We start from the raw sequence: 22,227 nt of genomic DNA, 5'->3' as shown, positions 1-22,227 counted from the left end.
GTCTCTGCCAAAGGACCTAGAAAAAAAAAAAAATAGAAGCACGTCCTCGTGTGCACAGAGCGTGGAGCGAAGGGAGTGAGCCGTCAGAGGCATCCAAGGTGAAGGTGGTGGTGGGCAGACCCAGGGCAAGGGCACCGCAAGCCACGAGGACCCATGGCTTTGGGCCATTCAAGACGCCCGCAAAGGGGTAGGCGCAGACGAGGGATGGAATATTGAAGACGAGAGACAAAAAGGAGGCAGAGATGATTCCAGATCTTCTCCTGAGACAAGAGTAGCAGCTGACACGCACCCCAGAGCCTGCCCTGATCCAGGCGTCATTTTAAGTTCATCTCGAGTCTCCCGTACATAATGTCTCTGAATCTTCACATGCACGATATCGGGTGTATACTATTATTTCTCCCGTTCTGCAGAACAGACGAGCATCATGAGGGATGGAAAATACAGTGAAAAAAATAAACCTTGCAAATCACCAAGAAGGTGAGAAAATTCTAAACTTGCACTCATCTGATAAAATAGTTACAAGATGTACAACTCAAAATCTGGAGGATGAACAGGAGAAAACTAATCGATCCATCATCATACCAGAATGTGTCAATACAATGGGGGGCTTTTTAAGAAAAAGTGAAGTGTGCAAAAAAATGGGCTGAGAATGAGGCAAGTTAATGAATGGTACAACCAGCACGGTTAAATTAAAGACCAAATAGAGAACCCTGCATCTTCCGGTTAGAAAATATCCATTCCGTCAAGAAACCTTCCACAGAAACGAACCCCGCCTCAGGCTATAAACCAGAGTCAACAAATTTCACAGAGGGGATAGTACAAGTTTTTCTAACACATGTAGCAAATTACAAGTCAATAACAAAAAGACGAAGAAGAGTGTTTTACATACATTTGCAAATTACAAATTCCAAGTAACTCCCAGGTTGAAAAGGAAAGCATGACAGAAACTAAAAATGCACGGAACAGAGCACTAATGAGAAAACTACCCATTAAAACTTGTGGCTTCAGATAAAGACATAATTCAGGAAATTTATGGCACCAGTCGTGACTCTATAAGAAAAGTGGAAATGTTGAAATTAATAAGCTAAGTGTCAAACTGAAAAGATAAGAAGGGGAGGGGGTAACGAGACAGGGTGGAACAGAGATTAGTAACACAGAAACCAGCAGTGCCCTGGCGTCTCTGACCCGTGAGCCACACACGCCCAGAAGACAAGCAGAGCAGTTCAGCTGTAGGTAACATACCGGCATTGAGTATAAAAGGCTGCTGCCCAAAGTTGGTGGTCCGTGTCTAGCGAAGAAAATTACCTGGTGTTGCATAGGAAACCACATTTATTAAAGAATATTAACATAGTCCAGAATGTCCAGAAACTGACAACCATCGTGTCTAGCATATAGCACAAAATTACCTTACTTACAAAGAATGCCCCCCCCAAAAAAGAGGGGAACATACTTTCAGTATAAAAGAAAATTAACTGAGTCTGACTCCAGAATGAAACAGATTTTGGAACTGATGGGGCAAAAATCCTAAAAGTGTATATATTTCCATGACGCACAAGGAAGTACGTATGTTTTCCGTGAATGAAAATGTCAGCAGGGAAATGAGAAATCCCCGAAGAAAAGTAGAAACAGTAGAAAGAACAACATGGAAAATCCTAAACATAAGAACGCAGATTCTGAAATGTAAAAATTCACTGGGTGGACTTGACAGTCAAATAATCATGACAAAGGAGAGACAAAGCAGCTGTGATGACAGCTCAATAGAAATTATTCGAGGTGAACAGAGGGAAATTTTTTTTTTAAAGAACGGAGCATCAGAGAGTGTTAGATAATATCAGGGTCCCCAATATGTGTGCAGCTGGCACTCCAGGAGAGGAGAGGGATAAAACAAATAGAAAAAAATATTCGGCAAATTAAAGGCTGAAGATTTGACAAAGACATACGTTTGCAGACCCGAGGCTCAGCAAACACCAAATAGAATGAACACAAAGAAGTCTAATCAAAAATGCATCATAGCTGGGCTGCTAAAAACCACAAGCAAGAAGTCAGTCTTGAAAACAGCGAAAGAAAAATGCATGGAAACAGTGTCGGGGAAAGAACAATTAAGAGCCGCTTCTTGTTAGAAGCCATGGTGACCACAAGGATGTGGCATGAAATTTCCAAAGGAAAAGGAAATACCATCAACCTAGAAATCTATATGAAGAGACAATATCCTTCAGAAGTGAAGGAAATCAAAGGCACTCAGCTAAGAGCAAATTCAAGGAACTGGGTGCCGGCGGGTCCGTACAAACACACACCTCGAGGAAGTTCTCAAGAATCAGGAAAATGATGCTGGTGCAAACTCAGGTCCTGGATCAAGTCTAAACAGCGTCAGAAAGGCGAGTGATGGGCAAATGCAACAGACTTTTTTTTTCTTTCTGACTTTTTCTTCTTGCTCTCTTTATAAATGAGGTACTGTTATAAACAGTAATTATGACATCTTGTGGAGTGTGTAAAGTATCTTCATTCAATACACATGACAATTATAACAGCATGGGGCTGGATGTGGGCTGAAAACTTGATAAGTGTCTGTATTTTACCAGAGCTGGTACACTATTAACTCATTGTTGACTGTGGAAAGTTGAGTATGTATTCTAATCCCTAGGATAAGCACAAAAAATTTGCAAAGAAATACAGCTAAGAGGCGCTTGGGTGGCTCAGTCTGTTAAGCGTCCAACTGCAGCTCAGGTCATGATCTCGCGGTCCGTGAGTTAGAGCCCCGCGTCGGCTCTGTGCTGACAGCTCGGAGCCTGGAGCCTGCTTCGGATTCTGTGTCTCCCTCTCTCTCTCTGCCCCTCCCCTGCTCATGTTCTGTCTCTCTCTGTCTCAAAAATAATAAAAACATTAAATTTTTTAAAAAAAATACAGCTAAAATAGGGAAATTAAAATTCTGAAAAATATGCAACAATAAAGTGAAAGCCAGAAATAAGTGGAGGAAACAAGTAGAAACTAATCACACACACACACCCCTACACCCCCCCACCCCACACCCCCACCTCCACACACACCCATACACATACACACCCACCCCACACACATACAACGCCCTCACACACACACATACACATAGACACACATTAGACCAAATGCGGCCGTATCAATCATTTCATTAAATATGCATAGAGGACATTCACCAGGTTAGACCATATTACGGACCACAAAAATATCTTAATGAGTTTTCAAAGACTGAAATCATGTACCGAGTCTTCTTTGATCCAGTGAATTTAAATTAAAAATCTATAAAACATAAAAGGGCCAGAATAACTTTACATACTTGCAAATTAAACAACATGTTTCTGAATAATCATTGGGCCAAGCAGATATTACAGGGAAGATTAGAAATAATTTGAACTGAATAATAATGTAACTCAGCATATCAAAATTTGTGAGATGTAGCTAACACCATCCACAGAGGGAAATTTTTAGCATTCATCAGTTTTATTAGAAAGGATGGGGGGCGCCTGGGTGGCTCAGTCGGTTAAGCGGCTGTCTTTGGCTCAGGTCATGATCTCGTGGTCCGTGAGTTCGAGCCCTGCGTCGGGCTCTGTGCTGACCGCTCAGAGCCTGGAGCCTGTTTCATATTCTGTGTCTTCCTCTCTCTCTGACCCTCCCCTGTTCATGCTCTCTCTCTGTCTGAAAAATAAATAAACGTAAAAAAAAAAAAAAAAAACGAAAGAAAGGATGGAAAATCAAACTAAAGATCTAAGCTCCCACCTTAACAACCTGGAAAAAGAAGAGAATGAAAACCAAAGCAAGCAGCAGAAAGGAGTGAAAAAGGAAAGAGCGTAAATTTATGAGATAAAGAGTAGAAATGATAATACCGTTTGGATTAATCCAGTCTGCACGGGTGGTCCCGTCAGCAACTGGTTATTGTGTGAAATGCCTTGACCATCAAGCTGGCTCAGTGCTCCCACCTTCGCTCGGACACACAGTATTTCTTCTCCTCGTGTGCCCAGCCCTGTACCAGCAACCCGTCCTTCAGAAAACGTGCCCTTTCACTCGCAGTAGAGACACACGTGCCTACAGATACACCTCTGCAATCATCCTGATCGGTGTGTTTTATTACTTTCCTAAGGGAATAATTGAAAGGTTGGTCATGCAAAGGACCACGGTCACTGTCTCTGAGGACAGGATGTATGGATTCAGGGGTATGCGTGACCAAGAAACTGCTGACTCTTCCAGGTGTAGCAAGGAAGGTTGTGGACTAACTCGAAACAGTCTTGCAGGGGTTGGATGTCTGAGCACGTGTGCATAACACGGTTCACCCAAGCTGTACATAGAGGAAATCACTACCCACAGTGCGAATTACTGTCCATGCTTTTTGGTAGTAAGTTTCTTAATCTGCTCCATGTGTCCACTGTGTGTTGGGCTCAAGGAAGCTCTAGAATGTCCGAAAGACTTCATGGGCATGGGCACTGGTGTTTTATATGCCAGTGTGTAGCGTAGGAGCGAAGATTCGAAGATTCGGGGAGAAGCTTCACATGAGGTTATGTTGAGAGCAGCTGTATATACTTTACCAGATTGAAAGGACCCTTTGATGAATCACAGCATTCTATTTTTGTCGGAATAGTTGATTCGTTCTGTGTAAGTGTCCGTCAGAAGCCTGCTGAGCTCCTTAATGTTTCGTTTCTTTTTTATTTCTTCTCTTGTAGATAAAGAATTCATCTACAGAGAACAGAAAGGAAATGTGATACTACAGAATGTTGAAACAAATATTTCTACGGTGTTAATAGAAGGCAAAAAAATTGTAAGTACTCTCTCTAATGACCGGGATAATTTCAGTTTTCCCTCCTGCAAGTCAATAAAGCAGAAAATGACTTTAGGTTTCAACTTTTAGGAGGAGCCTGGCAGAAGCAATAAACTTGTAACTCTATAGCCTGAGCAGCTAAAGATAATGTGAAATTGAAACCACACTAATTTAATAAGATGAAAGCAGTTTCTTTCGTGTGCGGGACATTTCTCTGCAGGTGTTGGAAACAAGTGTTGCATATCATATGTAATTGGAAGATCACGTCCTAGGGCTTTAGACATTTACAGAAAAATTGCAGTAATGCACAGAGAATACTTCAGGAGGGCTTGCTCAGTCTCGTTTAAAAAAAACACCTCGTCTCCACATGCACAGGGAATATTAATGTAGGCACGCTGACTGTGCTTCGTCTGAACACGTGAAGTGATGTTTAGGCTTTAAAATAAGTACGGAGTGGATGAGAATGCCAGTCAGTGCCTCATAATCTGGGAAAACCCATTTTCCCCGAGATTTAAGTAGCATCGAAATTTGGAGTTCATGTACAGTTGAAAATACTTACTTAAATTTTTTTAATGTTTATTTATTTTTGAGACAGAGGGAGACAGAGCGCGAGTGGGGGAGGGGCAGAGGGAGAGGGAGACACAGAATCCGAAACAAGCTCCAGGCTCTGAGCTGTCAGCACAGAGCCAGATGCGGGCTCGAACCCACAAACCGTGAGATCATGACCTGATGTTACTTTAAATAAACACGGAAGAGGGGCACCTGGGTGGCTCAGTCGGTTGGGCGTCCGACTTCAGCTCAGGTCATGATCTTGCGGTTCGCGGGTTCAAGCCCCACGTGGGGCTCTGTGCTGACAGCTCAGAGCCTGGAGCCTGTTTCGGATTCTGTGTCTCCCTCTTTCTGCCCCTTCCCTGCTCGCTCTCTCTCTCTCTCTCACACACACATGCACATACACAAAATAAACATTATAAAAATCTTTAAATAAACAGAAGAATACAATATCATCTTTACACTTCAATCAGCAACCATCAACATCATCCCTGTGTATTGAAAGGCTAGGAAGTGAGCACTGAACTATGAAAATCATTCATCTTGTTGGGTGGGGAAGACTTTGTATATTATTTTTCATGGTGATGAATTCCATAATTGTTGTTTCGATGCCGTTTTACTCAATAATTTTAATCAGATTTTTAAAAATTCAGTATCACGTTTCAAAGGGATTAGACCTCTCCATCAACGAACATGTGAGCACCGCAGACAGTTCAGAAAGTACTTGGAAGGGAAAACACGTAAATTAAAAGAGTCCTGCTGCTCTGCGTATGTCAAGTTTTCTCACTTTTTATGTCTTTCCCTGTTTTAATTACTTATTTAAATTACTAAGTTAACATTTAAATAAAAAGTCTTTTTGTTTCTTTAATTTATGCTCCCCTTTGATTTTGTATAATCATTAGACTGTAGGATTTGAATTTTTATCTGTCTCTAAAAATTAATGAATTCTGACTCCTCACAGAGAGGGACATGATTACAAGTATTATGAGACCCTTTCCAGAATCAAGAGCTGTAATGGGTTCATGTGTTGTAGAGGAACTCGGGAATCTGTTGAGATAAGAACTTGAGACCACTTTTTTCCTTTTTCCCTTCATCCAGTATGCTGAGCTTTCACAATTAGCGTTCACTTTACTTTATTCTGTTTCGTTTAATTTCCATCAAGGGCTCCGTGTGTGTGTGTGTTCTCACATTTGGAGGAGGAAGAAGCTCACTGCCGGGGCTTCTCCTGCTTGCCCTCTGCGGAGTCCTGCAGGCTGGCTCCCACAGGTGGGCTCCCGCAGGTGCAGGTGCGCCCCAGGTGGGCCCCCGCAGGTGCAGGTGCGCCCCAGGTGGGCCCCCGCAGGTGCAGGTGCGCCCCAGGTGGGCTCCCGCAGGTGCAGGTGTGCCCCAGGTGGGAGGGGTCCAGCCCCTGCCTGGTGGGCCCGTCCCCACTTTTGCTGTCATCCTCCTGGTCTGCATGACACAGCCAGCCAGCAGCCCTGCGGCTGGACAGGAGAGGCCGGCATGGCCAGCGAGCGTTTCCACCCTGAGGCTGGCTGCGCTTCCCACCTCAGTAAAAACCAGGAAGGGGAAATAGCCTTGTTTTTGTCTGCAGTTGAGAAGGCAAAAGCCAGCGGCCCGAACGCCCGCTGAACTGTTTTGTTTGGCCCACAGACTGGTTTTTTGCAAGCTGGAAGTCCAGGTTTCTGTCTTTTCTTGAAATACAGGAATAGCTAAAAGCAGCAAGACATCATTTTCTCAGACAGCAGAATTTGGCGAGCGGAACGGGGTAGCAGCTGTCCGGTCCCCACAGCGACCACACTCGCTGACTTCTAACCAGACCGGCCTCTGAGTTTCCAACCCCCTTAGCCCAGGAACAAAGGGATGGCATAACAAGTCACCATCGTTTGCAAGAATGTTGTCAAAAGCCATGTCACGCGAGGTGTCTATTCTAGTTTGGTTTCTGTGTCTGCAGCGTTCGGTCCAGCCACCATCCCTCTGCATTTTTTTTCTTCCTCCCCCTCGTGTCTCAGACACATTTTCTTCTTGTTCCTCTTCCCTTTCTTTTCCCCTCTTCCTCTTTCTCCCCCCCCGCTTATTAAAAGAACAGAAAACAAAAATATTTTTTACTTATTTTTATTTCCTAGGCTTGTCTCTCTCCCTCTTTTCTTTTTTTAAGTCGGGAAGTATAACATTGTGTACCTGTGTCTTTAAAAGACCTGCAAAGAAATAAAGTAGCAGCTTGATTTTCCTGGCCCTGCATCTGCTACCTGTGCAGGTTTTAGGTGGTCTGATGTTGTCCTTCTGTCACCCCTGTGCTCTCATCTGACATTAAAGTGTGTCCCCTGAGCAGGGCCCTGGGCTGGCCGAGGTGGGTGGGTGGAGACCAGGATTCATGAAATAGGTTTACTCTCTGGGACCTTTCCACCCAGATCTAGAAGAGGCAGGCATTCGTGACGTCTGTGCTGCAGTAGAGGCAGGAAGGAGAGAAGAGAGTCGATGTCAGCGGTAGATAGGGCGCAGAGAGGGACGTCCAGCAGCCCCCGAAAGGTGAGTACAGTTTGAAGACAAGCGGGAAGCAGCATCCTTGCTGCACAGTGAACAGGCTGAGCAGTGAATGTCCCGTGGGCAGGCAGGGTGGCCAGTCACCAGCTCCGGTGCAGGTCACGTGGGAGCGGTTGGAAGGCCGTGGCTCAGGGCCCCGGGAAAAGGTCAGGGAGCAAGCCACAGAGCGCCTTACCGGGGGGTCTAGCCTTTTGACTCTGCAGGAAACTGAAAGGGATGGGACTGTTGAGGTCGGGTCTGTCTAGGAAAATAAAGCTAGAGTCACGTGACGGGGGTGCAGGAGGGAAAGATGAGAGGCGAGGGGCCCCTGGGACTGCTTCGGGCCCAGGTGAGGCTGAACCAGGTCCTGGTGAAAGCAGTGACTGGGGAAACCAGGAGGGACGAGTCTGCGTCCCGTCACAGAGGCAACATTGACGAGTCCGGCTGCGCGGTGCACGAGGGCCACCGAGGCTGTAGCCACGGTCTGCGTCCACCGGGGGCATGGGCGCGGGTCTCAGACACCCGGAGTGGGGAGCAGTCAGGGCCGTGGAGGAGAAAACCAGGGCTAACCGAGGAAGGAGGGGGACGCAGCAGGGTGCACGCGGGGTTCATTCAACACGCAAGGCTACGTGAGTGCTCACGCGTGTTTCCTTATTTAATTGAAACCCTGTGAGCGGCAGGCGGGATATTCTTCCCACTTTACCGAGGTTTATGGAGGCCAAGAGGTCTTTTCTGAGTCACGTAGCTGGTAGCTGAGAGCCCCCAGGGCTGGTCCCGAGCTACATCATTTCTAGATGGCGTAAGGGGTCTTGGGGCCAGTGTTCCACGGCCCAGGAGGGTGCCACAGCCTCAGGTGCGGGGCTCACGCTGTGAGGCCACCGCTGCCTGTCCCCGTGGCCACTGCACATTGCCCCGAAATAAGGATCACACCTGCAAAACACTGTGTCAGGCCAGCCTGATGCAACACCTGCCGAGGCAACCGTGCGGATTTACCTGTTTGCGAGGTGAGAGCTTTTCTCGGTGGTGGGTCTGCTCTGCTCTGTCCGGCTGCATTTTCAGGTTTCTTCTGGCTCTTACCACCAGTGCAGGGGTGGCACCTGCTTCGATCTGACTCCAAATTTAATGATTTTTAGGGTGCATCAAGGGCCCAGATGCAGACAGTGGCTGCCTTCCCCGGGAGGACCCCCAGGAGCACACGTGCCCTCCTTCCTCGTGCACGGGGACGGGCAGCTCACCACCGCCTGTGTGGCCAAGGCTGATGTGTGTTCCCCTCGAGGTGCACAGGGTGTCCCCATAACTTGTGCCATCTTCTCAGCATCTGCCTTTGGTTTTATCGTTACCAATCTTACTTATTTCCTTGTTTTCCTTTCTGAGGCGATTTTCACAAAACAGCCCAGGGACGTATTTATACTCCCTGCCCTCCATTTCTCTCCCATTCCTTGATGATTTAGAGCATTCCATCATCCCGTATCTTTTTCTTTCACTCACGGCCGCCTTTCCTTCTCTGCGTTTATGATCACACAGGTATTTATCCATTACATGAAAACAAGACACCAGCCCTTGGCATAAGTGTCTCACCGGCAACACGCCGACATTTCCATACATATGGGCTCGCCATATGTGTAGATTGATGTTTTTCTAAGTCAGGATAGGGGCGCCTGGGTGGCTCTGTCATTTGAGCATCCGACTCTTGACTTCGGCTCAGGCCATGACCTCACGATCGTGTCGTGGGATTGAGCCCCGCATCAGGCTCTGCGCTGACAGCACGGATGTCTGCTTGGGATTCTCTCTCTCCCTTTCTCTCTCTCTCTGCCCCTCCTCGGCGCTCTCAAAAATAAACAAAAAAAATCATAAAAATCAGGGTCATGTTATTAAAAATTACGTTACTGAGTGTGAGTAAACAGCCCCAAATAATGCAAAATGGGAACTGCACACCAGTCTCACCAGCGAGTGTAGCTACAGACGTTGTAACTGCAATATTGGCAAGTGGAACCCACTCATGTATCCGAATCGTGATTCACTCTGAATCATGTACTCCTGACAACAGCATTTAAATATCAAGAACTCAATCAGCAAAACCCATTACAACTACAAAATAACAGCAAAATCCTTGATGATTACATCACAGACACTGAAAGGGTACCTGGTAAAGCTTATCAATAACTGCTAATAAAATTTCTGGGTGAGATGAAAAGGAAAACCTGCCTAAATATGACAGAAACCATTTACCCTAAGCCAACTAGCAGCGAAAACCATTCTCAATGGCAAACAGTAGAACTATGTCAATTGCAGTCGGGCCAGAGTACTCACCATCACTATTCCTATTTAATGTGCTCTTGGAGATAGCAGGAAATGCCGTATACAAGCAGAGTAAGTGATGGGGAACTAGAAAACGAAAGAAAAATGTCTTTCTTTTCGGGTAACATAATTCCATCCCTAGAAAATCTAAAAGATGTTAGTTTACCTAAGCTGTAATTAATAAGGAAAAATTTTCATCTGGCTGAATACAGAAAATATGTGAATAAATCCGTGGCTCTCTCTTCACAGACTTACGTACCTAGAATATTCCATTCACTATATGAACAAAAACAAAAGTTCTCTCATAAATCTAAGAACAGCATAAGACTTAACGCAGACTACAAAGTCTTATTGAAGATTAGAATTCTACATGCAACAAAAATATCTTTCAAAGTTAAAGATAAAATAAACTGGAGACAATATCCGAGAGCATTCACTGACCACACACTAGCACTCTGAGAAAGTGAAAGGAAGTTCTTTGGGGTAAGAAAGATTATACCGGGTGAAAGTTTGGATCTACATAAGGGAATGAACAGTGCCAGGAGAGGTAAATGTGGTCAACATGTAGCTAAGCTTTTGCTGAGAACTTGAAGAAAATGAATTGGCTAGTCCTGAAAAAAATGCATCTGTTTTTTTATAAAAGGGTCTTTAAATGTGGTGAAGATGTCCAGTTCCTTTTAATATAAGACTTCTAATTCTTTTCTCCTACACTCTACGGTGACTAAAAACCGCAAACATATACACATAAAATCTTTGGAACATGTTAGAATTTTCTTGGGCAGGACATCCAGAGCAGAAATCTGATACAATGAAGGGTGGAAGATAACTAGTATAAAGGACAGGTTTCCTATATCATTATGGCCATAAGCTTCCCTTATTACTCCCAAAGGATTCAAAGGTGAGTTTTAAAAAGCAAGACCCAGCTCTAAGCCTTCTATGATATATACTTTCAGTAGAAAGACACAGGTTAAAATTAAATTAATGTAAACAGACATACCATCCAAACATTAACCAAGGGAAAGCCTGAATGGTCCTGTTAATATCAAAGTAGACTACAGAAGAGTCCCTACTACTGGAAATAAAAAGAAATATTTCATAAGGATAAAGCGGTCAGTTCTTTAAGAAGGCAGAAGAATGCTGAAGGTATATGCAACTAGCAATAGAGCTATAAGATTTGAAGCCAGAATTGGTTGAACCAAAACCAGAAGTGGACAAATCCACAATTAAAGTGGGAGGTTCCAACGGTCCTCTCTGAGTAGTTGATAGAACATGTAGGAAAACAGATTGGTACAGAGACCAAAGTCTTGAAAGCACAGTCAACCAACTCACCTAACTGACATTGATGGGTCACATCCCCTCACCAACAGAGAACACGTTCATTCTGAGCACACGTGGAACATTCACCAAAACTGATAAAAGTCTGGGCCATTAAACGAGTCTCAGTTTATCTCGGAGGTTGGAAATTACGCAAAGACCAGTGTCTAGCAAATACATAATTAAAGTAGAAATCAACAGCAGAAAAATATCTGGAATGTGGCCTGATGATTGAAAATGAAACAACCTGCTTTTAAGTGACGAATCGGCCAAAGAAGAAATCAGATGGGAATTAGGTAATGTGTTGAAATGAAGGGAAATTAAGACATATAAAATGAAAATTTATGGTGTGCAGGTAGGCAGCACTTAAAGGGAAATTTATTGCTTTAAGTGCTCCTATCATTAGATCTAAGCATGCACCTTAAAAAAAACAAAACTAGAAAAAAAAGGAATGACGTGTAAGTATGCAGAAGAAAGGCAATAAAGGGAAAAATCAACCATATGGAAAAGAAAAAAATAGCAGAAAAAAAATAAACAAAACCCAAAGCTGGTTTTTGGAAAAGATTCATGAAATTGATCAAGAACAAAGATAAAGGACAAAAACCAATAATAGGAGCAGAAGAAAGTCCCATCAGTACAGGCTTGGAAAGGGTAATCGAAGATATTTGTAGTAGCCATAGATCAATAAACTTGACAATGAAATGAGAATAAACAAGTGAAATAAATAAATCCTTAAAAGATACAAATTATGACAGCTCACTAAAAGTGAAATAGGGACTCTCAATAGTCCTATATTGATGTAAAAGGAATTAATGGTCCAAAAGTTCCACATGTAGAAAATTCAAGGTGCAAATACATGGCTTCACTGGTCAATTCTACCAAACATTTAAGGAAAACATTATACCAGTTCTGTACAAACTTACAAAACAAATAGAAGAGGAGGAAATACTTCCCAAGTCATTTATTAGGCCAGCACTTCCCTCAATTATAAACCAAACGAGGTTATTACCGGAAAAGAAAACCACAGACTAATGTCCCTTATGAACACAGGTGCAAAAATCCTCAACAAAATAGCAAATCATGTCTAGCAGTATATAAAAGGGTTAATACATCATGACCTATAGAGATTATCTAAGGAATGCAAGTTTGCTTCAACATTTGAACATCAAACAATGTAATTAACCATTTTGACAGACTAAAAAGAGCAAAACAGCATAATTATCTCCAAAAATGCAGAAGAAGCATTTGAGATAATTCAACACTCATTATAAAACTCAACATCCATTGTAAAAATTGTGAGCAAACTGGAAATAGACAGGAGCATCTTCAACCTGATAACAGACATCTACAAAAGCACCTGCCATTAATACACTTACTAATGAAGACTGGATGTTTCTCCCTAAGATCAGGAAAAAGGCGAGGTGTCCACCCTCATTATATTTCCGGACATTATACTGGCGGCTCTCTAGTGTGTAATTAGGCTATAAAAAGAAGCAAAATGCATCTAATTAGGAAAGGAGTGGAAACAAAAAAAACTCTTCAGCCACAGAAAATACGATTAGATAGAAAATTCTAAAGAATGTACAAAAAAATTGCCGTAACAATTAATGAAATTTAGCAAAGTCGCGGAACAAAAGGTCAAGGTACCGAAATCAATTCTATTACCATATGTTAGCTATAAACAACTGAATATTGAGATGTGTATATTTTACATATATAAAACATCAATAATGCCGAATACTTAGGGATACATCTAACAAAACACGGGCAAGAGCTGTACGCTGAAAACTACAAAGCATTGCAGAGAGAAGTTAAAAGATTTCTTTCAGAAGCCCTCGTTTCGAGAAGCTTACATTCTAGGGGAGGGGACGGGCACTAAATAAGATAAATGGGTTAAATATACATTATTTTAATAGTGAGTACGCCTAGGAAAATAAGGGATGAGGGTTATGAAAAATTGGAGGCAAGCCTATTGAGATTTCTAGATCTCATGGCCACGGAAGAGAGGGAAGTCTTCACTTAGAAGGAGGCTCCTGAGAAGAAAGCTGACAGGTGACAGTCTAGAGCTTTTCAAGCAAGAGGAAGACCAGTCATGAAGACCACGAAGCCAGCGTGTGCCTGGCGTGCTCATGGAAGGTGTAGACAGCAGTGGCAGTGTGGCTGGGGTGCACAGGGTCAAGAGGCCATACTTGGAGGTGGGGACCAAGGAGTAGCCCCACTGCTCAGTGGGAACTTTGACTTTTAGCCCACTGTGATGGAAGCCAAGGTGGTGTGGCTTCAAGCAGAGGGCAAGGTGATGATTCCTGTACTGAAAAGCTGGCCCCGGCCCCTGCAGCTAGAGTAGAGCACAGGGGATAAAGTTAGAGCCTGGGGACACCGCTGGAAGGTTACTGCCATGGCCCGAGCGGAAGACTCATGCTGAGACCAGGGTGGTGGCAGGGGGAAGGGAAGCCTGTTCTGAATAGACTCTGATGGTAGCCCAACAGTGGTTTCTGCTTGGCTAGATCTAAGATGTGGGAGACAGAGGAGAGGAGAGCCGGGAGTTTGCCCTAGGCGGCTGAGGGGGTGGGGCTGCTGAGGCTGGAGGGAGAAGGGACAGAATCCGAGGGGCTGTATTGTATTCACGTTACCTTGAGTCTCCCACTTGACATTCGAGTGGAGGGGCCAGGGAAGCAGTGGGACATACACATCTGAAGGTCAGGGTCAAGTCCAGCTGGGTTCACAGGGTCTTGGACATGTGACGCTTGGAATCGTCAGCAGGTGCTTGGATTTCATAGCCACGAGTGTGGATGGTGTCACCTAGGATGTGATTTCTGATAGGAAACCCAGTCATTTATGTTGGTTACTCCAACATTCAGAGGTCAGAGAACTGAAGGGAACCAGCGAATGCGCATGAAGAGAAGCATCGAGGAGGTACGAGAAAACCAGGTGTGCGTCCTGGAAGCCAAGTGGAGGCAGGGTTTTGAGGAGGAGCCAGTGATGAGTGGTGCCAAGAGGAGAATTGAGACGTCGCGACGACATTAAGCAAGTTAGTCTCTGGTCACCTTGAGAAGAGAAGTGGGGATAAAAACATGGTAGGAGTGAGCTTCAGAAAAAATAGAAAACTCAGCATAACAGGTATCTTCAAGGAGACAGGGATGGACAGGTTTCTAAAGATAAAATCCGCATTGCCGGAAGTATCCAGTGAGGATCAAACGCGCCTGAGGCAGGGAAATAGGAACTAAAGTCTCAGCGAGGCACCACCTGACATCCATCGGAGGGTCAAACGGAAGAATGGATGGCAGCACTTCTGCCAGAGAGTGGAGAAAGGATGCATTCGCGCATCAGTAACGAGAGTGTTAATTCCAGAAACATTTCGAAAAGCAACTGGGCAATATCTATTTGCACTTTTTAAAAACTTGTGCATCATCAGCCCCACCCTTAGAAAGGTGCTCCATAAAAAAGAAACGTGGGTGAGGACTTTTATTGCAGCGTGGCATGTCGTAACTGCACTGGACACACATCCCAGCCCATCCTCGCCGCTCACAGCTTCTGTGTTTGCAGAGGCGGCCGTGTGCTAAACTGTGTATGTCCAGACGAACACTCATGGTGCTTTTCCGGTCATTCCCAGATGTGTGCATAGTGGCCAAAAAATTGGGGTTCCAGATCTCATGCTGTGAACAGGTGTGTGTGCGTGTGGTCTGTGTCGTGCCCTGCTCTCCATGTTCTTTGTGCTTTTTCTTGGTGATTGTGCTGTTTAAAATGGCCCCCAAGGATAATGCTGGAGTGCGGTAGTGTTCCGAAATGCAAGAAGGCTGTGATGTGCCATGCGGAGAAGACACATTTGTGAGATGACTTGTTCAGGCTGAGTATAGTGTTGTTCACTATGAGTTCAGTGTCAGTGAGTCAACGGCATACAGTCAGTAAGATGTCTTGAAGGGCGCCTGGGTGGCTCAGTCGGTTAAGCGTCCGACTTCAGCTCAGGTCGTGATCTCGCGGTCCGTGAGTTCGAGCCCCGCGTTGGGCTCTGTGCTGACAGCTCGGAGCCTGGAGCCTGTTTCGGATTCTGTGTCTCCCTCTCTCTCTCTCTCTCTCTGCCCCTCTCCCACTCATACTCTGTCTCTCTCTCACAAATAAAATAAACATTTAAAAAAACTCAAAAAATAAGATGTCTTTAAGCAGAAACACATGTGAAACAAGGTTATGTATAGATTGGTTGACCAAAGTATTGTGACCAGACCTTCACCAGAACCTAGCGCTGCGTTTCCCTTAGGAACAGTGTGCTGCAGTTCGTGGGGACTTTCTAGAACATTACTGCCATGAATACCAAGAATCTTCTGTAACCACGCTTTAGTAAGGACTGGGTAAATCAAGAGAGATCCACACCATGTAGTTCTGTACAAGCTCTGAAGGTCAGCACTTCAGGCCAAACCAGTTGTTCCTCAAGAAAACCCAGGTGAGGGATGTATGGTGTGATGCCACTTTTTGTTGTGGTTACACATCTGTGTGTTTGCACGTGGCCGTATGATCGTTGGTAGGGTTGCCCGTGACAGGTGGACAGAGAGTGGGCGTGGGGTCCGCACAGCAGTGTGATCACAGCGGAGAAGGTTGGGCGGGGGGGGGGGGGGGGGAGTGGAAGGGAAATAGCCTTTCTGATGATTTCATGTGTGTAAGATTGCCTGTGTACCATGAAGATATTTGAAGGAAGAACCACAGCTGGTCCTCTGCACACGGACCGACTTGGGGGCCGGTGTCTATCATGGTGAAAAAGCAAGCTGCAAAACAATGTGTAGAATGTAATTCTGCCTTTTAGGGACCATCTTCTTGGAGCCCCTGGGGGGCTCAGCCGGTTAAGCGTCTGACTTTGGCTCAGGTCATGATCTCATAGTCTGTGGGTTCCATCCCACGTCGGGTTCTGTGCTGATGGCTCAGAGCCTGGAGCCTGCTTCGGATTCTGTGTCTCGCTCTCTCTCTGCCCCTCCTCCGCTCATTCTCTGTCTCTCTGTCTCTCAGTCAAAAATAAATAAACATTAAAAAAATTGGGGGACCAGTCTGCTTAAAGTCAGCTTCTAAGTTTAAAGGTACAGAGAGGACAGAGTCTCGTGGGAAGGGATGATTGGTTTTCATCTTTACTTCTATTGATTTGTTTCCATAGATAACCGTAAGTATTGCTGTGTTGAAATTTGAAAAAAAAAATGAGCAAAATATGCAAAAGTCTCAATTGCCTGAATATTATTCAGCAAAGAAAAGATATTGCCATCTTTAATGGACTTCAGCGAATTTATTGCATACAAATTATATTAGCAGATTTTGAAAACAGAAGCAGCAAGGACAGATTCACTACAAGATTCTGAGCTATGTTACATGTCACACGTTAAAGTTCTTTGTGTTTAGGGGCGCCTGGGTGGCTCAGTCAGTTAAGCAGCTGACTTCAGCTCAGGTCATGATCTCACGGTTCACAAGTTCGAGCCCCGCGTCGGGCTCATGTGCTGACAGCTCAGAACCTGGAGCCTGCTTCGGATTCTGTGTCTCCTTCTCTCTCTCTCTCTGCTCCTCCCCTGCTCACACTCCGTCTCTCTCTGTCTCAAAAATAGATTAAATGTTAAAAAAAATAAAATTATTTGTGTTTTTTTTCCTTTTAGGAATCATTAAGAGCCATCCGATATGAAATCTCTCCAGATAAGGAATATGCTCTGTTTTCATACAACGTGGAGCCAGTGAGTACCGTTCTTTTCTGTCTATAAAAAATTGTTTCTCCCTTCTGAGACCCTATTAAGTATTTTCCCTTGAACCTTCATTCTCCGTGATCTTGGAATCCTGAAACAGTTGATGGGTCCCGAATTAGTCTCTTTTTAGCCACACTGCCACCTAGGAGAGAAGAAAGGTATAAAAAATCCCTTTGGCAGAAAAAAAAAAAAAATCACTCCTTTTAGGGGCAATTTCGTAGGATTTTCTTGAGGGACATGATTAGAAGTTGTCTTTTTATAAAGATTTATCTTACCCTTTTGTGCAGCTCTTTTTCTTGCCATTTTGTCAATCATACCATAAATTTTATCCCGAGAACAAAAACCAACTGTCAGGTTCTCCCTAAACTAAAATGAAATGTTAATTATCTCTTAGCCATCCTAGTATTCTAGACAAGACTTGAAATATCACTTTTCATTATATAAATCCCTGTTTTTAGCACTTCATATATGAGCTTCCCATAAAATTGCACCAGAAGTTTCTATAAAATCTCACTCTGGGCTTTAGTGGCTGCCTAAAACTAGCTCTTTCTTTTCCTTTTATTCTTTTAACATGCTCATAATTTAAAATTCATCTTGGCTCTTTAATTTTAAATGAGCTCGAAGGTGAAATTTATTTGTGTCAGTGAAGCAGATGTTCAGCTTATAAGAGATTAGCAACTTTAGAAATGTGCATTTGTGGAACTTTATTCTCTGGCAAGCAAAATACAGAATTCCACTGCCTTTCCTGTTCTTCTGAGACCATTCTGTCCAGGGTTTTGTGACGCTTCTGTGAGCTCTAAGGGTACCTGGATTTTAAGTCAAGCCTGAACACCTTCTTGGTGTGTTTGAGAGGCTCTTGTCCCGGCACGAGAAGGCTAGCTTGTTGAATTACATCCCGCTGGAGTACCTGGGGGATTGGTTTGCGTGGAGATCCAAGCCCAATCCTAGAATTTTTAGAATTTCTTTTAAAAGGTATTTGACAGCTGGATTATTTATTGGAGATTTCCATCTTTTTCCTCAAAATGTACATCTTGTGAAAAACTGTCTCCACTCTTCCACCTTCTGTCATTTTAATGTCCATAACACAAAAGTTTTCATTGTTTCCATCCACCTCCTTTGGAACAGCTGGTCATCTTTATCTGATTGCGGGAGGTGAGAGAACTGGACGTGGTAGAAGGCATCCTTCAGCCTTGGGACTGTGCGAGTCCTATACCCACCCCTGTGCTTGCCTCTCTAAGCCTCAAGCACATGGGCGTGTTGGATGTGGATCACAGAGTGGTTCAGCTCCTTTCACGGACACTACCAAAAGTGTCATCTCTGCTCTTGAATAAGAGAAAAAAACTCAGCAGGTACTTGAAGGCTCTCCTAGGGATGGGGTAATGCCTTTGTCGTGGGTTTGTCTGGGAGAGACACAGCCAACACCCATGTGAGAAAAGCTTAGGAAGACAGATGCTAGTAGAGCCTCTTTTCTCAGTGGGAGGGTCTCAACACCAGGATGGGTTGCCTGGTTTCCTCATGAGCTTCCTGCTCCTAGAAGCCTTCAGCACAACACTTTGTATTTGTTCTCCCAAATCTTACAAAAGAGAGTCTCCTGTCTGCTCATTGGGGGGATCTGGGCGCATCCATGATTCTGTTCTGTGCGTGGTAGAACTCTCCATCGGTCTTCCTTGTCTTTCCCGATGCCCCTTCTGAAAGAGTGCCATGGACTCCCATTCCAAGCGATGACTCTTTTGGTAAAGAACACTTTGCTAAATATGAGTCTTTGCCATGTAAAAACACTGGCTGTCCACAGGAACCTTGAAGGAACCGTTTCTCAACACAGCATCCGTTGGCCTTTGGGGTAGGACTGTGTTGGAGTAGGAAAGTGTAAGAAACTAGGAGTGGATTTAGTGAACGGTAAAACTAATTGAAGTATTGAAAATGTGTGCTCTGTAAAAATTCTCTGCAAATGGATACTTTAAACTTGAATCGAAGGAACAACCCTGCATGGTTTTCCAGTAGTGAGCAGTTACCAGACATACAACTAAGCACAGGTTCTGTTCTTCTGGAGGAAATGTTGGCCCTCTGCAGGACGACTTGGAGTTGGGTGTTAGACATAACTTCCTAACTGGATAACTTAAGATGCAGATATTTTTAGAAAAGTGGGTGGCTTACAAGGGAAGGGTCTAGATCTGTAATTCTGGAGGAAATGGCACAAGCCAGGACTTTCGACTTTGTTTTTAATGTCTGTGTCATTATCCCTGGATATTAAGAAAAAAAAAATAGTTTCCATAGTCACATAAATTTAAGAACTCTAGTTAAACACAATCAAGTAAGTTTCTTTACTGAGGATATGTTGAAGCTTTTCATATTCTCATGTGGGTTACACAGTGTTTCCCAAATTGGTATGACCATATGTGATTCCTATCTGATGGTAGGGAAACTGGAATTCTATCTTTGGATCTATGTCTATCACATCCTTATTTGTGTGTTTCAAAGGCAGCCAGGATACCTTGTTTCTAGGCACTAACTCAACTTCTCATTGAAAAGACTGTCATAAAAAATAGTTTTGTATGAACCAACTGTCCAATTACCAGGCATCTCTCGTGTAATAGCATAAATGTTTCATTTGCAATAAAATTTCAATACATTGGGTCACAGCTCCACCCAGAATACCCAAATATTGCACTTTGCATTAGGAAAACCGCAATTCTTCCAACTGCTCCTCTCTGCTGCCCCGCCCACAGAGCACTTGCAAATCTAGCAGCCCCCGGGCTCAAGTGCTTATCTGGAACAATCAGCTCTTTGGAGCCCAGCTTCCTGCCTCAAACAAGGGGTCAGTGGGCATCTAGCCATGCTCAGGTGGGGACTGGATGGGATAGCCCATGGAAAGCACTTAACCTGGCAAGCCTAGGTAAGTGTCCTTCTCTAGGGCTTGGACACAGGGCTCTTTCCTCAGGAAGATTCAAGCTCCTTCTAGTCTTGCGGAGACATGTCCAATGATTCTTTTATATCTTCAGTTTCATTTTGTGCACTAAGTCGTGCAAAAGAGGCAAGCTACCTTATGTCATGGAGCCTGCAGTACAGTCACGTAGGCACATAACCAGTGCCACTTGTGTAGAACTGCCAAGAGGAGTTTCGTGAGCATAAAACAAAAATTTGACCCCGTTAGGTAGACCCGGAAAGGCTTCCAGAAGGAATCGGAACTTCAGCTGGACTCTGACAGAGTCCGGTGGGGAGGGTGTGTGTGATGAATAAGAGGTACAGAGAAACCCAGTGTGGCTAGAGATAAGATGGGGCTCGCCCATCAGGTTCAGGGTTACAAAGAGGGTGGCGATATCTTGGGCTGTTCATGGGCTTGCTTTTGGAACTGAGTTTCAGGCGACTCTGGGGCGTTTAACAAGAGTTTACAATTTACAAGAAAATAGCTGGAAAGATGGGTTGGGGGGTGCCTGGGTGGCTCCGTTGGTTAGACGTCTGACTTCAGGTCAGGTCATGATCTCAAGGTTCAGGAGTTCGAGCCCCGCATTGGGCTCCGTGCTGACAGCTCAGAGCCTGGAGCCTGCTTCGGATACTGTGTCTCCCTCTCTCTCTGCCCCTCCCCTACCCCTGCTCTCTCTCTCTCTCTCTCTCTCTCTCTCTCTCTCTCTCAAAAATAAATAAACATTAAAATATATATACGGGTGTGAATCCCATAAGCCGTGTCTGGAATGGAGAAAATTTCAAAAGTAATTAACTTAAAGGAGGGAAATACAACCATGGGTGTAGGTGACATGACCCATGGGGACAGTTACAGGAGCTATATGGAAGTGAAGAAGGCATAAGACTGAGTCTGAGGGAATTCAATATGTTGTAAAGGTTATAAAGGATAAATCTTCTAAGGAGTAAGAAGAGAGTCCAAACCGATGGGAGAAAAGGCCACAAAGTGTCTTATTATGTGTGTAACAGAAAGGAAATGCCCCAAAGAGGAGGAAAGCTGGCCACTGTGGACTCTGGACATCTGAACATTGTAGCACGGGGCTCCGCCCTGGCAGGTCCTCTGTCTCTCACGGTGATGTCACTCTTCCTTGTGGTGTGAGATGCCATGCCCGTGATGCCAAAGTCCTGGTTCACTTTCTGTCCTGCACCTTTCCTCGAAGCCCCAGGGGGAATGCTCTGCCACCAGATTGGTCACCATTGTGACCAACTCGCTCTGGATGCCTTTGGACCTTCTGTGCAGCCTTGGGCATCTCGGAAGTCCGCCTGGGAGGCTCGGAGAGGACGCATTATCTGTCAGCCCCTGTCCTCCATCCATGAAGGGTAGCCCAACCCACCGAGCTCCCGCAACCGCACTTCTAGGTTGCATGCCTCTGAGCACAAAGGGGCTCTCTGGCTGCGTCCGGGGCCAGGTCTGGGGGCTCTCCAAATGCACCCACTTGGGGTTGGTTGAAGCTTGCATTCAGTGGCTGGAGTAGATGTGGTGGATAAGGGCCGGGAGAGAATGGGGCAACCAGAACAGAGAGTCCAAGAGCTTGGATACAGATAGTAAGTAAGGCAGTGTCTTGAGGACAGTAAGGGCCAAAGGAGAGACACTTTAAGTTTAATTTTATACCATTCATTGTGTGTGCCTTCCTCTCATTTACTTAGGCTCACTGCAGCGTTGTTCCATTTCCCAGTTGTTTGATGTAAACTGGTTTGTTTGCCCATTTTTACGTTGTCAGCTACTCAAGGGAAGGTCTCTGATCTCCCGTCTACCCCCAGCCCTAGCCCAGGACTATCTTTGCACATTGGGTCCACAGGACGTCTCCACACAGTTCGGGGGGCAGTCTCCCTCATCAGAGCAGCAAGCAGGCTGGGCCGAGAGTGACAGAAAGACAGCAGTCCCAGCCCTCAGGACCTAATGACAGCTACGCCTTCCCTATCCTGCTCTGCTTGTGAGAAACATGTCACTGGGCTCTGCCCCCGCGTGAGTCGAGGGGATTCCACAGGGAGTGAATGTGGGGGCCGGGGGATTGTCGGGAGCACTTCAGAGGCTGCCTGTCGTACCATGTGTAAGAAAGTGTGGTTCCTTGTATCTGTGTGGCACTTGGTGACCCC

The 22,227-nt window shown here is 44.8% G+C and overlaps 1 protein-coding gene across 5 annotated transcripts in view; it reads left to right on the top strand.

Moving 5' to 3' along the window:
- Positions 1–22,227, top strand: part of DPP6 (dipeptidyl peptidase like 6) — a 944,937-nt gene that overhangs the window by 652,053 nt on the left and 270,657 nt on the right. For all 5 annotated transcript variants that reach the window (XM_027051282.2, XM_027051281.2, XM_027051278.2 and 2 more), the window contains exons 4-5: positions 4,689–4,783; positions 17,089–17,163. In XM_027051282.2, the coding sequence (XP_026907083.1) occupies positions 4,689–4,783; positions 17,089–17,163 (170 nt within the window). The remainder of the gene's footprint in view (positions 1–4,688; positions 4,784–17,088; positions 17,164–22,227) is intronic.

Source organism: Acinonyx jubatus, chromosome A2 (genome assembly GCF_027475565.1).
Source record: "Acinonyx jubatus isolate Ajub_Pintada_27869175 chromosome A2, VMU_Ajub_asm_v1.0, whole genome shotgun sequence".
Lineage (NCBI taxonomy): Eukaryota > Metazoa > Chordata > Mammalia > Carnivora > Felidae > Acinonyx > Acinonyx jubatus.
Note: the sequence above shows the minus strand (reverse complement) of the source record. Positions and strands in the feature narration are given on the sequence as shown.